At 51.9% G+C, this 14,807-nt stretch overlaps 2 protein-coding genes across 7 annotated transcripts in view; one reads left to right on the top strand and one right to left on the bottom strand.

Moving 5' to 3' along the window:
- The window catches only part of LTBP2 (latent transforming growth factor beta binding protein 2), a 106,243-nt gene extending 97,958 nt beyond the window's left edge, over positions 1-8,285 (top strand). For 2 of the 4 annotated variants that reach the window (XM_065940772.1, XM_065940773.1), the window contains exons 27-36: positions 29-154; positions 1,150-1,293; positions 2,245-2,436; positions 2,558-2,641; positions 3,333-3,461; positions 3,775-3,912; positions 4,011-4,178; positions 4,481-4,849; positions 6,325-6,474; positions 6,907-8,285. In XM_065940772.1, coding sequence (XP_065796844.1) covers positions 29-154; positions 1,150-1,293; positions 2,245-2,436; positions 2,558-2,641; positions 3,333-3,461; positions 3,775-3,912; positions 4,011-4,178; positions 4,481-4,849; positions 6,325-6,474; positions 6,907-7,052 — 1,646 coding nt within the window. In that variant the 3' untranslated portion in view covers positions 7,053-8,285. The remainder of the gene's footprint in view (positions 1-28; positions 155-1,149; positions 1,294-2,244; positions 2,437-2,557; positions 2,642-3,332; positions 3,462-3,774; positions 3,913-4,010; positions 4,179-4,480; positions 4,850-6,324; positions 6,475-6,906) is intronic. The other 2 variants (XM_065940774.1, XM_065940775.1) reach the window with 2 other exon arrangements.
- Positions 8,286-8,617: 332 nt separating this feature from the next.
- On the bottom strand, positions 8,618-14,475 carry ISCA2 (iron-sulfur cluster assembly 2). 3 transcript variants are annotated; one of them, XM_065940781.1, is made up of 4 exons: positions 14,393-14,475; positions 13,922-14,027; positions 13,677-13,792; positions 8,618-13,236 (listed from the first exon to the last, which is right to left on the bottom strand). In XM_065940781.1, exons 1-4 carry the CDS (start codon positions 14,455-14,457, stop codon positions 13,062-13,064), a joined length of 462 nt encoding a protein of 153 aa, XP_065796853.1. In that variant the 5' UTR covers positions 14,458-14,475; the 3' UTR covers positions 8,618-13,061. The 3 variants fall into 3 exon arrangements, with proteins under 3 accessions (XP_065796853.1, XP_065796854.1, XP_065796855.1); XM_065940782.1 differs by having other exon boundaries at positions 13,922-14,024; positions 14,393-14,464; XM_065940783.1 differs by having other exon boundaries at positions 13,105-13,236; positions 13,663-13,792.
- Between the last annotated feature and the right edge of the window lie 332 nt (positions 14,476-14,807).

Below are 14,807 nucleotides of genomic sequence, written 5' to 3'. Positions count from 1 at the left end.
CTACACTGCAGCCCGCTCTGTCCTGCAGACATAGACGAGTGTGCCAACGACACGGTGTGTGGGAGCCACGGCTTCTGCGACAACACGGACGGCTCCTTCCGCTGCCTCTGTGACCAGGGCTTCGAGACCTCCCCCTCCGGCTGGGACTGCGTTGGTGAGAAGCCTGCGGGCCAGCCGGCTCTGAACCAGGGAGGGGAAGGCTCTTGGGCCCTTGACCCCGTCTCCACAGATCTTGGCTGCCCTGCATAGAGGGGCCCTAGGGCCCTCCTCCTGAAGTGCTCAGGGTTTCTGTGGCTCCATACGGGGCCCCCAACGTAGAGTGACAAGGAAGGGGGATTTCAGCTCCCCCAACAGAGGATGAGATGGTTGGATGGCATCACCGACTCAATGGATATGAGTTTGGGTAAAACCCCGGGAGTTGGTGATGGACAGGGAGGCCTGGCGTGCTGCAGTCCATGGGGTCCCAAAGAGTCGGACACGACTGAGCGACTGAACTGAACTGAACTGAACTACAGGGGTACCTTGGGCTTCCCAGGCGGCTCAGTGGTAAAGACACCACCTGCCAATGCAGTAGATGCAGGAGACGTGGGTCCGATCCCTGGGTTGGGAAGATCCCTTAGAGTAGGAAATGGCAACCCACTCCAGTATTCTTGCCTGGAGGATTCCCATGGATAGCGGAGCCTGGCGGGCTACAGTCCATGCATGGGGTCACAAAAGCGGATTTGCGCAGTGGAGCACACACCCCCCCACAGGGGCACCGTGGCAAGGTTATCAGGGAAGCGAGGCCCCGTTTTACCAGCAGGGGGAGCAAGCTCACTAGTGAAGGCGCCACCCTTCCCCAGAGACCCAAGGGTTCAAAGAGGCACGCTTGGGGAACGTGCAGAAGGAGGAACCCCTTCTCTTTGTCCATTTACGGGCCCTTTTCTGCCACCCTTCTCCTTCTCCCTCCCTCCCCATCCCTTCTGCTCACCTGGTCCTCCTTCCTGCGAAGTCAAACCCACTTCCCGCTCTTCCCCAGGCCCTAGCCTGTTTCTGTGCGGGATGGGGGAGTGGGGGGATGTGACGGGAATGTGCCCGCGGGGCTGGAGGCAGGGGCAGGGGCCTGGGCTGCCTCTCCCTCGCTCACGAGCCGGTCCTCCTGTCTGGCAGACGTGAACGAGTGTGAGCTCATGCTGGCGGTGTGCGGGGCTGCGCTCTGCGAGAACGTGGAGGGCTCCTTCCTGTGCCTCTGCGCCAGCGACCTGGAGGAGTACGACGCTCAGGAGGGGCGCTGCCGCCCGCGGGGGGCTGGAGGTGAGCCCCGCGCCCCACCCTCACGGTGCACCCCCCGCTGTCTGGCGTACACGGCGCTTCCTCTGCTCCAGCTCTTGATCCGCGGTGTGGGCAGGAGAGCATCTTGGGGCCGGAGTGCGGAGGGGTGAGGAGTCTGAGTGTGGAGCAAAGTCGGCTAAGCCCCGGGAACTTCCAGGAGGTTGCAGGGCTGTGACGACCCTACAGGAGGCTCGAGAAGCTCTAATGCCAGCCTGAGGGGGTTGGGCCCAGGGACCTCAGATTGGGCCTTGGTTGTTATTGTTCAGTCGCCAAATCGTGTCTGACTCTTCGTGACCCCATGGACTGCAGCACACCAGGCTTCCCTGTCCCTCACCATCTGAGCCTTGGAGGGACCCTGAGTCAAACCCCAGGAAGCTCTTGGGTGAGGGAGGCCCTGAAACTGAGCTAAGCTCGACTCTCCCGTCCCACTCCACTCCAGAGCTGCAGGGTTCAGCCTCTCAGCCCAGGACTAGGACTCAGCAGGCCTTCTCTGACTTGGGGGAAAGCAAGCAGGACCTGGAACGAGGACGGGTGGGAGGGGCAGGGGCTCAGTGTGACACAGAGGAATGGAAGGGTGTACCATACCATGCCCGTATGGTGCGTGTGCCCGGGGCTGGGGCCACCCCACTGCAGGGAAGGAAGGCAGGATGGTATCTTGGCAAGAGCAGGGGTGTGGCACCAGAGGAACTGGGGTCACTTCCCTGATCTGCCGCTAGGTGGCTCCTGCAAGTCACCGAGCTTCTCTAAGCCTCAACTGCCTCTTCTATAAAAGAAAGCTGATGATAATAAGCTCTTCATAAGGCTTATCAAGTGAGATAATAAAAGTACACTGTAACGTTCCATATAAATGTTTAAAATTTAAATAAATTCAAAGGCCAGGGTGCGACAGGGGACCATGAACAGACGTTAATAAGGGACGTCTGTCACACACAGGTCCGAGTGTCCCTGAGGCCCGGCCAGGGGCACACCCACCGGGCCCGGTCCGCATGGAATGCTACTCTGGACAGAAGGACCAGACGCCCTGCTCCAGCCTTCTGGGCCGGAACACCACGCAGGCCGAGTGCTGCTGCACCCAGGGCACCGGCTGGGGGGATGCCTGTGACCTGTGCCCAGATGAGGACTCAGGTAAGGCCCCCAAGGGTCCCAGGTCCTCTCGGGGTCGGCTCTGCAGGGTGACACAGAAAGAAGTGGGGGGGGGGGGTGGCAGAGTCTTTTTCTCTCTGAGCTGGGATGCCTCCCTGCACAGTTGAATTCAGCGAGATCTGCCCTAGTGGGAAAGGCTACATCCCTGTGGAAGGAGCCTGGATGTTTGGACAGACCACGTACACAGGTAATCTCCCCAAGACCCTCCTCCCCAAACACCACTCACCTCAGGGGGCCCGGCCTGGTCCCCCAAGAGGCCTCTTAGTGCAGGCCCCACCTCTCAGGTTGCTTCTAACCTTCCTGTCCCAAGGCTGCAGATCTTTAGCTGGAAGTTCTGACCTGAACTCCTCCTGGATTGTCCGGGCAACCCCACTTTGGTTTCTCTGCTCCCCGAGGCTGAGCCCTCCAGAAACAAGCTATGATGCCTGACTAACCCAGTCCCAGGGCACAGCAACAGAGGCCAGAGGCAGCTGCTGATCTCCCTGGCCCCACTTACAGAGCCAGAAACTTTGGGGAACTCATCCTCAGAAAGGGTGGTTCGGGTGTGGACTCGTACCTGAAACTGGAAAAGGAAATAGCAGAAACGGAAATGGTTCTCCTTGAGTGCTTGTTGTGTGCCAAGCACTATTTTAAGCACCTTACATGCATTAACATCTCAACACCCATAACAACTCTACAAGGTTACGGAGTAGGAGCCACATTTTCTAGGTAGGGAACTGAAGCAAGGGACAACCTAAGCAATTGGCCCAATGTCACCCGCCCATCGAGTGGCAAGGCTGGGATTCGGCCCCAGTCATTCTGGCTTTGGAGTCCCTAGATCTAAGGACTGCCTCATCCCGCATCTCGCCTTGCCCTCACTCAGCTCTGCCCTCCCACAGATGCTGACGAGTGTGTGATGTTCGGGCCCGGACTCTGCCGGAACGGCCGGTGTCTCAACACGGTGCCCGGCTACATCTGCCTATGTAACCCTGGCTACCACTACAATGCCGCCCGCAGGAAGTGTGAGGGTGAGGACGCTCGCCACCCCTCCCCACCCCAGGGCCCACAGCTGAATGCTCCCCCACCCCCCTGCCAGGCAGCCCAGTTCTGGCTGGGAGTGTCCCCCTTCCCGGGGAGGATGCCCGCTGTAGCAGGCGGGTCTGAGGTTGGTGAGAGGGACCTACTGGCAAGCCGTCCTTGGGCTGGGGCCTCCCAGACTAGGTGGGAGGTGGGAGGGCATTATCAGTTACGAGAAACACCCCCTTCCCTGAAGGCGGCAGTGGGTGGGCACAGTGCGTGGGCACTGCCCCCGATGTTCCTCCCCGTCTCCCTGCCTTCCAGATCACGACGAGTGCCAGGACATGGCCTGTGAGAATGGCGAGTGTGTGAACACAGAAGGCTCCTTCCACTGCTTCTGCAGCCCACCCCTTACCCTGGACCTCAGTCAGCAGCGCTGCGTGAACAGCACCAGTGGTGTGGGTCAGTAGGGGTGGGGGTGGGGTGGGCATGGGGTGGGGGCAGAGGCAGCAGGGGGAGCAGACCGGGGCTGGGGAGGCTCATGTGTCCTGCGCCCCCAGAGGACCTGCCTGACCACGACATCCACATGGACATCTGCTGGAAGAGAGTCACCAATTACGTGTGCAGCCACCCCCTGCACGGCCGCCGCACCACCTACACGGAGTGCTGCTGCCAGGACGGCGAGGCCTGGAGCCAGCAGTGCGCCCTGTGCCCGCCCAGGAGCTCGGGTGAGAAGGCAGGAGGTGGGGACGGCGGCAGAGCTGGGCCCCCCGGGGCAGGGCATGGACTCACCTCGGAAAGGGTGGGGGGGACTCAGAAAGGAGGCGGGCAGGCCTGGGCCTGTCTTCCCTCCCTGTTGTTTGGGGATGGATGCAGTGGGGCAGGGCGGGGTGGGGGGAGAGGAACACCGCCAGGAACTCGAGGCAGTGTCCCAGCACCTCCCTCTCTCCTTGAGTCGGGAAACAGCACCCCGGGCCTCAGCTCCCAGGAGCCCAGGTCCAGCTTCCTCTCTCCCCACTGCTCCCGACAGAGGTCTACGCTCAGCTCTGCAACGTGGCCCGGATCGAAGCCGAGCGGGAGGCCGGGATCCACTTCCGGCCCGGCTATGAGTACGGCCCCGGGCCCGATGACCTGCACTATAGCCTCTACGGCCCAGACGGGGTCCCCTTCTACAACTACCTGGGCCCCGAGGACGCCATCCCCGAGCCACTCTTCCCCAGCACGGCCGGCCGCCCGGGGGACCGCATACCACTCCCTGAACCTCCCCTGCAGCCCTCAGAACTCCAGCCCCACTACGTGGCCAGCCACCCAGGTCTGTGTTGCTGCAAAAACGGGGAAGAGGTGGGCTCTGAAGCTGTTTCACTTCCATCTTCTCCATCTGCTCATCACTGTCAGCAGGGTGAGGACAGGAAAGGGAAAAATCCACCCAGCCCTCTCACGGGTCACCCAAGGGACAGGCACTAACAACTCCCTCTGATGGACTAACTAACACAGGGGACACAAAAACGTACAGGACGTCATCCCAACCTCAAAAGCTGCTTGTGGGAGCGAGGGAGCCAGCAGCAGAGCGAGGGAGCCAGCAGCACACTCCTCCTATGCCACTTACAGTCTGCAGAACACTCTGCTCTACAGGTTCAAACCTGTGACCCAAAGTGGGAATTGTTGTTTTTCAGTCGCTAAGTCATCTCTGACTCTTTGTCACCCCATGGACTGCAGCACGCCAGGCTTCCCTGTCCTTCACTATCTCCCTGAGTTTGTTCAAACTCATGTCCATTAAGTTGGTGATGCCATCCAACCATCTCATCCTCTGTCGTCCCCTTCTCCTCCTGCCTTCAATCTTTTCCCAGCATCAGGGTCTTTTTCCAGTGAGTCAAGCTCTTCGTATCAGGTGGCCAAAGTACTGGAGCTTGAGCTTCAGCATCAGTTCTTCCAATAAATATTCAGAATTGATTTCCTTTAGGATTGACTGGTTTGACCTCCTTGCTACCCAAGGGACTCTCAAGAGTCTTCTCCAGTACCACAGTTTGAAATGGGAATTAAGGATTTCCAACCCCTTTAAGGGGGAATTCCCTGGTGGCTCAGACGGTAAAGCGTCTACCCGAAATGTGGGAGACCTGCGTTCAATCCCTGGGTCAGGAAGATCCCCTGGAGAAGGAAGTGGCAACCCACTCCAGTACTCTTGCCTGGAAAATCCCATGAATGGAGGAGCCTGGTAGGCTACAGTCCATGGGGTTGCAAAGAGTCAGACACGACTGAGCGACTTCACTTCACTTAACCCCTTTAAAGGCCCACTGTGGTGACTTGGTTCATAAGTGGCAATGACCCCAGCACTCAGGACTTGGATTCTAATAAGGAAGTCAGGCTTGCCATGGGCACAGCCAGTGTATCAGATTGATCAAAAATACACAGAGGAGGAGGGTCTTTTCCAGGGGAGGGGAGTTAGAGAAAGAAGAGGATTAGGCAGACCTGGGAGCAGCTTTGCTTTATGGTGAGTGAGGGTAGTCCCTTTTGCTACCAATCCTGTCCACCCCAAAAAAGCTATGTGAAGATTTTAACATAACATCCTGCCACCAACCACAACAAAATCAAAACTGTACAGATACCGAAGTGCTCGGGAGCCCTGGTGCTGTGAAAGCAGTGAGTCCCCCCCCTCCCCGGAGCCTCATTTAAAGCAAGCACGCTTCCCCATCTAAAAATGACACAAACTTATTTTTTAGGGGTATTGCCTTTTGTTTCACCATCTTTCTGTGACAGTGTTATACCCCTCCCCACCCTGACCCCAGGAGTTCATGGGCTCCTCTGAGCAGAGGGCAAGGGCCCCAGGGTGGGGTACGAGACCTCAGCCCCCTTGGCTCTCTGACTCCCTCCTCCCAGAGCACCAGGCCGGCTTCGAAGGGCTCCAGGCCGAGGAGTGCGGCATCCTGAACGGCTGTGAGAACGGCCGCTGTGTGCGCGTGCGCGAGGGCTACACCTGTGACTGCTTCGAGGGCTTCCAGCTGGACACGGCCCACATGGCCTGTGTGGGTAGGTCTGGAATCAAGAGTGCCAATGCCCGGGGGGCAGGACGGCCCTGCTGGCTCCATGGGGAATAGTCAGACTGGCCCACTGCTCACTTAGGGACGCCTGATCACCTAGGTGGCAGACCCACTGCTGCCCGCTAGCGGGCCTGCCGGGCACCAGGCCAGGCGGTGAGAGCTCCGAAGGTCTATCGCTGTGATTAGAAAGCCCTTTCCATGGAGGTTCCTAGGCAGGGGCGAGACAGCACGGTCACAGTGCGGGCTTACGACCGCTGGCTTTGTGTCCGCGAGTCGCTTCCTTCGGGGCATCCTTTGCTGCCCCACGGACGATTCCTCTGCAGGGCACGGGCTCAGGGCTTGCTGGCCGGAGGGGCACCGGGGCAGCAGGCCAGAGGCGCGTGGGCTCCCTACAGCTGTCTCCTCCCTCTCCCCCTCTTAGATGTGAATGAGTGTGATGACCTGAACGGGCCTGCTGCGCTCTGTGTCCACGGTCACTGCGAGAACACAGAGGGCTCCTACCGCTGCCACTGCCTCCCGGGTTATGTGGCTGAGGCAGGCCCCCCACACTGCACCGCCAAGGAGTAGCAGAGACGGGTCGAGTGTGGGCAGTTACCTGGAAATGGGCCCTGGCCGCAGGCGGGGCCTTGAGGAAGTTTTCCTAGCTGGGGAGATGCCATGAAGACACCGGCCGGAGGCCCTGCGGCCCAGCTCCCAGCCAGCCTTGCCTGCTTTTCATCTCCCTCAGCTTCGGCTCTTGCTACGTGAACTTCTGTCACGGCCTCCACACCGCCATGCCCTTGCTTGGCTCAAACACCACCAAGTGCTTTAATGCTTCAACCACTGGCCACGAGGCCCAGTCTACCATCTGTCCTGGCCTTGCCATGGGATGCTGATCAAAGGACAGCCCTCAACCCAGCCCCTCAAGCTGTGCAAACGTGCAAGGTCCTTCGGCCTCACACTGCACATACCCCTTCTCCAGACACGATCCACGTTATCATCTTGACGCTTCTACAGCTGGATCAGAGGCCGCATCTGCCCTGTGATGGCCCTTCAGAATCTGTCCAGCGAAAAAGGATGGGGCGGGTTGCGGGGGAGGAGATTGGGGAGTGATTGGCACCACTCAGCCTGTCTGGTATGGGCCAGATTTAGCCACGTCTCCACCCTGTTGCCAGTTCTGTGGCCCTGGAGAGGGGCAGAAGATGGCCTCATCTCAGAGAAGCAAGACTGATACTAGCTTGCTAGTAAGAGACGCACATGAAGGGGAGTAAGGAGCCTGAGAGAGCGGCAATAGGACAATATTTAAAAAAAAAAAAATATGGGGAGTTGATGAGAAAGGGGGCACCACGCTTTACACAGATCTAAAGAAAATAATCAGTTGCTTCAGGTAAATAACCATTCAGTCTACCCAGCGATAGCTCCTCTGCACCACAGCAAGGGCTGCCCCGAGACCTCTATTAAATACATACTGCTTCTTACAGGACACAAGTCTCTCCTGGGCTCTCCTTTTGTGGACACCAGTTGGAGGTGCTAAAAATAAAGAGGTCTATTTTCTAGCTTCTGATACACAGTGTAATCCTGTTGAGGAGAAGCCAGGTTCCCTGTGTTGTTTCCTCTCTACTCAGAGGCGTCTGCCCTCTTTCCCTTCATACAGTGGCTGGCTGGCATCCCACTGAGTTCACGAGTAGAGACGCACTCCAGCCTGGGCTAGCTGGGAGTTTAGAACCACGGTGGAATAAAGAAATGTGCATTTCTGGGCTATTCTGGTTTTGTTTTTATTTCATATTAAACCAAATTTCAAATTAAAGCAAATTAAACATTGACTGAGTCTGAACGTTAGAGATGAGACTGTGCTTACCCCCTCACCAGCTCTGCCAACATGACTGGGTTTCAACAGAAGTTTCTTTCCCCTTCTAAGTCAAGGCAAGATCTGACTTTGCATTCCTCTGATGAATGGCAATGTAAATGAACAAGGCTCCATGTGCCTGAAGATGTGGAGATGAATCCTCTTTTCTTAATTGAATCTGTCCTGTCCTACATGCTGCTGATTGTCAGCCATCACATGATAACTTATTGAATGCTTGCTATGTGCCGGGCCTGTGTTGAACGCTGTTCACAAATTTCATTTAATCATGCAACAATCCTACTTACTATTTTGATTCCCAATTTACAGATGGGGAACTTGGACTTACAAAGCTTAAATAATCTGCTCCAGGTCACTACACCAGTTGATATGTTTTCAGCAGACAAAAATATATAGTTCTTAAACATATGAAAATATTCTGACCTTCACTCATAATAAAAATAAATGCAAGTGAAAACTATACGGAGACACTTTTTTAAACTATTAGATTGGTAAAAATTTTAACGTTTGTTAAAACTCTTAATTGGCGAGCACCTGTGGGAAAGCGGCACACGCACACACGGCCGACAGGAGGGTACTCTGACGCAACTTCTGAAGAGGATGTCAATGTCTTTCACAATTATAAAAGTGCTCACTCTTTGAATCAGTCATTGCACGTCTCGGAATTTAAATTTAACCTTCAGATATAGCCTCACCAAATGTGAAATGACGTATGTGAGGGGTTATTTATTTTAGCATTATTTGTAACAGCAAAAGGTTAGAAACAATGCATTGCCATGGAGCCCCAAAAAGAAAAAAAAAATGGGGGGGGGGGGGCGGGTGCTCTAAACGCCTGGATAAGATATCCAAAACAGATTAAGGGAAGAGAGAAGGTTGCACAGCCAAGTGAAAAACATATGCTGCTATTGCTATTTGTCTAGAGAGAGGGAGAAGAGAAGCGGGTATGAGCCAACCTCATCTCCACCACTCCACCTCACACCTCACGTTTCAGAGAACTCACCGATCCTCAGTATACCCTTTGGGCACTGCATCTTCTTACTGCTGCTCCCACGGCCCTACCTCCCAAACCCCACCCTCCTGTCACCCTTCCACGGATGTTTCAATGCTTGTACACATATTTCCTTGTGTTAGAAACACAAATATTAATAGCACACTATGCGTGCTGTTCTGTACTTTTCTGCTTTTTTCCACATCATACATACTTGCACATAAAGGACTGCCTCAGTCTATTTTATAACTGTATACTTCTCCATTAAATAGACAAATCATAATTTATTTAATCAGCCTATTAATGGGTGTTTCCATTGTCTCCTATCTTTTGCTATTATAAATAATGCTACGATGAATATTCCTGTGCATATGTTATTTCACATTGTATCTATGGGGTTATATCTGTGGGGTAAATTCTTAGAAACAATGGTAGTTGACGGGAAGGGCAACAGGTGGATGCGCACAGGACTGGGAGACTCTTCACTGTATCCCCATTTGTGTCTTTTCAAATTTTGTACTGTGTCTTACCTACTCAAAAATAAAATATTTTTAAATACAGCTGCTGAACATAGACTGCTTAAATGTTCCCTCTCTTTATATATTTATCTAACTATGTTTTACCATTAAAGCCAGATGATAACTTTCAACACTTCTTAAATCAAATTTCCTTTAAACATCCTGGTGGCATTTCTCTGGAGAAATGGCAAACAGGGATTTAAAAAGGCAATCATAAACATCAATGCTAGATACCTATAAAAGTGGAGAAGTTTCCTGCTTTTGAGACACACATGCAAGGCCATGTCGCAAGGGACACTTAGGCCCTGCCCACCGCAGGGTGTCAGTTCAGGGCCCGAGTTCAGGGGAGGGCTACCCCCTCCCAGCACTGATGATCAGTGCTGCCCACTTCTCTATATAGGATGTTCCAGCCAAATTCTGACCCTCCTCTTATGCTTTACAATGAAAGACCAAAAGAATGGGGCGCTATTCTCAGAAGAAAGAGAAAGAAGAGTATCTTCTTGGACACTTACTTTAGTAGTCCTTCCTAATCTCTTATCCCTGAACACCCTGTAACTGGTCAACATTCCCACACAGAGACTAAAGGCAGGTGGGACACCTACAGTTAACAGCCAACAACATAAAGACTCACAACATGAAACAGAGGGAGGGTCCCGTGCCTTCAGTTCTTGCACAATTGTTTGGCTACAATGGTGGGGCATGCTGCCCCAGGGATCACTAGCTTATGAAGGTAAATAAAACCAATTCTGCAATAAATGGGGTCTTGATAATCTCCCCTCAAAGTAATGGGGAGGCAAAAAATCTTCCAACTGATCCTCAAAAAGTATAACATTTACCTAAATGAACTGCACAGTGAACAAAACTTGTGAAAACGTCTGCAGGCTTTTACAGCCTGCCAGGAAGAGGGCATCTGGTCAGAAAGGCCTGCAGAAGACCCTAAACCAATTTTACCATCACTTACAGTTTATTCCAAGCCAACTGCCCACTGTCCCCTTGATGCCATCATCTCTTCATGCCCTGTGTTCTTAAAATTTCTACATCACCGTCCTCCAATGGAGACTTCTTGTCACCACCTCAGGCTTCCCTATGAAGCTTTCCCAGTATGATGAAGTAAGCTGATTTCTCCCAAACCCACTTTTGCTAAACACAAAATTCAATTCTTCCATTCATAGGAGGTATTTATACATAGTCTTTGGAAGAGATCCTGTTCTTGCCTAACTGACCACTGGAACTTAATGGTTTATTGAATAATGAAAGCTATTATGTTTGTGCTAAGCTCATCATATCAATAACCCACAAAGATATCAGAGAAGAGGTTTAACACTTAAAATGTAACAAAATCTCTTCTCAAAGAGGATGAAAGGACTTAGTCTTGTGCTGAAAACCTTATTAGGCCCAGGTATTGGCAGCCACTTTCAATGGCTTAGTAAAGTTCACACACAGATGCTTCCACACACTGCTTTCTGACTTATTCCATGGCAATTAGGTAAGGAAAAAACCTGCTCAGATTTCTGAGTGACCTTTTGTGTCTGTATACACTGCACACACACGATAGGTTTGTTCTAAGTCCTAAGTTTTCCCATATTGAAAATGTAAGTAAGTTTCTGTCTCAGATTCTGTATTTCTATTTTTCTTATGGATAATTCTTTTATTGAATGACCTTAATTAAGTCCAGAAAAGTTTCAATCCATTCCAGAATGCAAAATTTGCTGATATGAACTTTCAGGCTCTCGAAGAAAAGATGAGTTTAACCAGTAATCCTTACAGAATCAACTTGGTTGTGGTTTCCCCAACGTTAGCATTCATTAATCATTTGTCGTTGTGGTGCTTTTTATCTTTCCCTTTAGTTGTCTGTTGCCATGCAGTTCTGGCCGCCCCAACACTATCACATACATACTATGGTTGTTTCTAGCTCCTTAGCCTATTTAAGTACTATACCCAAACAAGTACTTTAAAATTCATTGGAATTTGTGGCTAAAAAGCTCTTCTTTCAGAGACTCTAAAGTCAGGTTACCAAATTTAACAAATAAAAATACAGGATACCCAATTAAATCTGAATTTCAGATAAACAACAAATAATTTTTAGTATTCACAGAGCCACACTTATACTAAAAATTATTTGCTGTTTGTCTAAAATTCAAATTTAAATGGGCACCCTGCATTTTATAGCTCAAACTGGAAAAAAAAAAAAACAAACCCAAGTATCTATTATCTATATCAACAAAGGGACAACTTCCAGCTATGCAATGAGACCAGAAACATCTTACACCATAAGATAAATAAAGCAACATATTCTAAAAAGATTCAGTCACTAAATTAGCAACAAATCTCTAAATGTCTTGTGTGAATATGGAGTATGGAGCTTATTTTCAAACTTACGATTCAAGTATCAGTGAGGTTTAGGTCCAAGTTTTTCTGGGTGATGGGTTATTGGTTTTGTGACTCTAACACATCCCTAAGTATGAGAAGAAAATGTATCTGCTATAACAAATGGGAAGTGAAGAATGGGCTGCATAGAAAATAATGGTAAGTAAACTAGCACAGTAAGGAAGGGTGAGATGAAAAAGATCACATTTCAAACAAGAAGGCCCTATTGTATAGCACAGGCGAACTATATTCAATATCCTGTGATAAACCATAATGAAAGAGAAAATAAAAAGGAAAGTATACACATATATAACTCACTCTGTTGTAGAGCAGAGATTGGCACAATACTGCAAATCAACTATACTCAATAAAAGTAAGTAATAAATAAATAAATAGCAAAACAAAAAGATAACATTTCACTTGGCTATCTCATCCTTTCTGGTCTAGTAACACAGTGTTCAAGCTATGCAATCTGCGATTCTGATCCACAACACAAGTAAATAAGGACTTTCTTTAAAACGAAGGTTTTATACCTAGCTATACACACTTGTACAAGTAGCTCTGAAGGCCAGAGAAGTAACTCCTGGAACCTTGGAGGCTCTACAGATGATACTGGTTTGAACCAGTTACTAAATCTTAGGTAACAGCATCCACAGGCTTGGCCTTACAACTGTGTAGGAGAAATTAAATCAAGAGTAAAAGTTTCACATTCTGAAAATAGTGGTGAAACAACATCCTGGATTAAGGGAAAATAAAATTGAGAGAGGGTCATGATGGGAAGGAAACTTCTAGAATTGTTCTAATCCCAGGTTCCTCAGATCAGTCAGATGATAGCAATCTCCGGGTCACTTGTCATCACATCAAAGTTTGACAGAGAAGGATGATCCACAAGAGCAACCTTGCTGCGCTTGAGGATTGTTCAACACTTGAAATGAGCTTCGGATCAGTTCTTGGCTGAAGTCCACATGGGCCCCTTTGACGAAGGCCAAGCTATCAGAGTCAACCACCACTCTTGCCCCACCCTTCTCAAACACCCTGAAAAGAGGGGAGGAAGGTATTAATGAACATCATAAACACCAGAAACATAACACCCTCTGAGCCCAGAGGTGCCCATCCTGTTTTCTAAAATACACAGGAGGCTTCCCTTAGGACCTCTAACATGTGCTGATTTTCGTTGAGGCAAAAAGATTCAATGGAAAGAATATTGGGAAATGTTTAGAAATTTAGGCCTGGAAACTTTCTACTCCAGCCTGACTCTCTACCAATGACCCTATGGACTCAGGCCAACTTTCCTCCTATGACTTAGTTATTTTGAATCAAGGCAACAAATCTTCATTGCATTCCCGCTGTGTGAGAAGGGTGCTGTGATGCTATCCTTAGCAAAAGTTTTAAATGTGGAATAAAAGTGCACCTTAAATTGGAGACACTTTTATCCCTCCTGCACATTCTCGGAGGACCCACCCCTTTCTCCTTGCCTGTCGTCGGGGTTGATAACTGTATCCAGTGAAAATTTGTACTGGAATCCGGAGCATCCACCTCCCTCCACCTCCAGCCTGAGGAATTCAGACCCTTCGGTGATTTCCAGAAGCCTCTGAAATGCAGGAAGGAGGGTCAAGAATGCCAGGCAAGGAGAGAAAGAAGGGTGGGCCAAAGGGAAGTCCCCCTCACCCCCCACTCCCGGTCCTCGCCCGCCACCCCTGCCCCGCGACCGGCCTCTCACCTGGACGCAGCTGTCGGTGAGATGGATCTGCCCTTCGCCAGCTTCTGGGCTAGAGGACGACACTTCCCGAAGCGCCCGGGGTCCGCGGGAGGCCGCGAGGAGCCTGCTGCGCAAGGGAGGAGGGTGAGCCTGGGAGCAGAACACCTAGAGCCCTCCACCTGGACAGCCCCACGCCAAATCTGAAGTCCCCCCGCCTGGGCAGCCCCACGCCAAATCTGAAGTCCCCCCGCCTGGGCAGCCCCACGCCAAACCTGAAGTCCCCCCGCCTGTACAGCCTCACCCCCAAACAAAGTCCCTCCACCTGTACGGCCTCAACCCCAAATCTGAAGTCCCTCCACCTGGACAGCCTCACGCCAAAGCTGAAGTCCCCCCACCTGGACAGCCTCAGGCCAAACCTTCACCTCCCCCGCGAGCCTTAGTTTCGCTTGAGTCCTGGAGGCGCTAACCAGGTGCTTTTCTAGGCTTGGTTACCTGCTCCTAGGCCAGGGAGTCACAACTCTCAGGGCCACAGCTGTTAGCCCTCGGACGGCCGCCATTTTCTTCCGCAAGCTCCGCCCCCTCATGTTGCCCCAATCGCCTTCTGCGCCTGGGCTTTGGGAGGCGGGATCCACGAAAACCCCGCCCCTAAGCACATCTATTGGGAGATGAGGAAGGAGAAGGGATTTAATTGGCTAGAAATGCTCCCACAGCGGAAGCGGGGTCGCACCCACAAAGCCCAGGCGGAGCGCTGGCGAGAGGAGGCGTGCCGGATGAAGATGGATCCCGCTTGCCCCGCGGCGGAGCGGAGCCGAGCGGATGGGCGGAGTTTGCAAGAGTCCCGGACCTCTTGTCTGGCTCCGTGGACCCGGGGGCGGGGCGCGGGCAGGCCTCGGCCCGGCCTCGGCCC

This window comes from Muntiacus reevesi, chromosome 7, assembly GCF_963930625.1.
Source record: "Muntiacus reevesi chromosome 7, mMunRee1.1, whole genome shotgun sequence".
In the NCBI taxonomy this organism is placed as follows: domain Eukaryota; kingdom Metazoa; phylum Chordata; class Mammalia; order Artiodactyla; family Cervidae; genus Muntiacus; species Muntiacus reevesi.
Note: the sequence above shows the minus strand (reverse complement) of the source record. Positions and strands in the feature narration are given on the sequence as shown.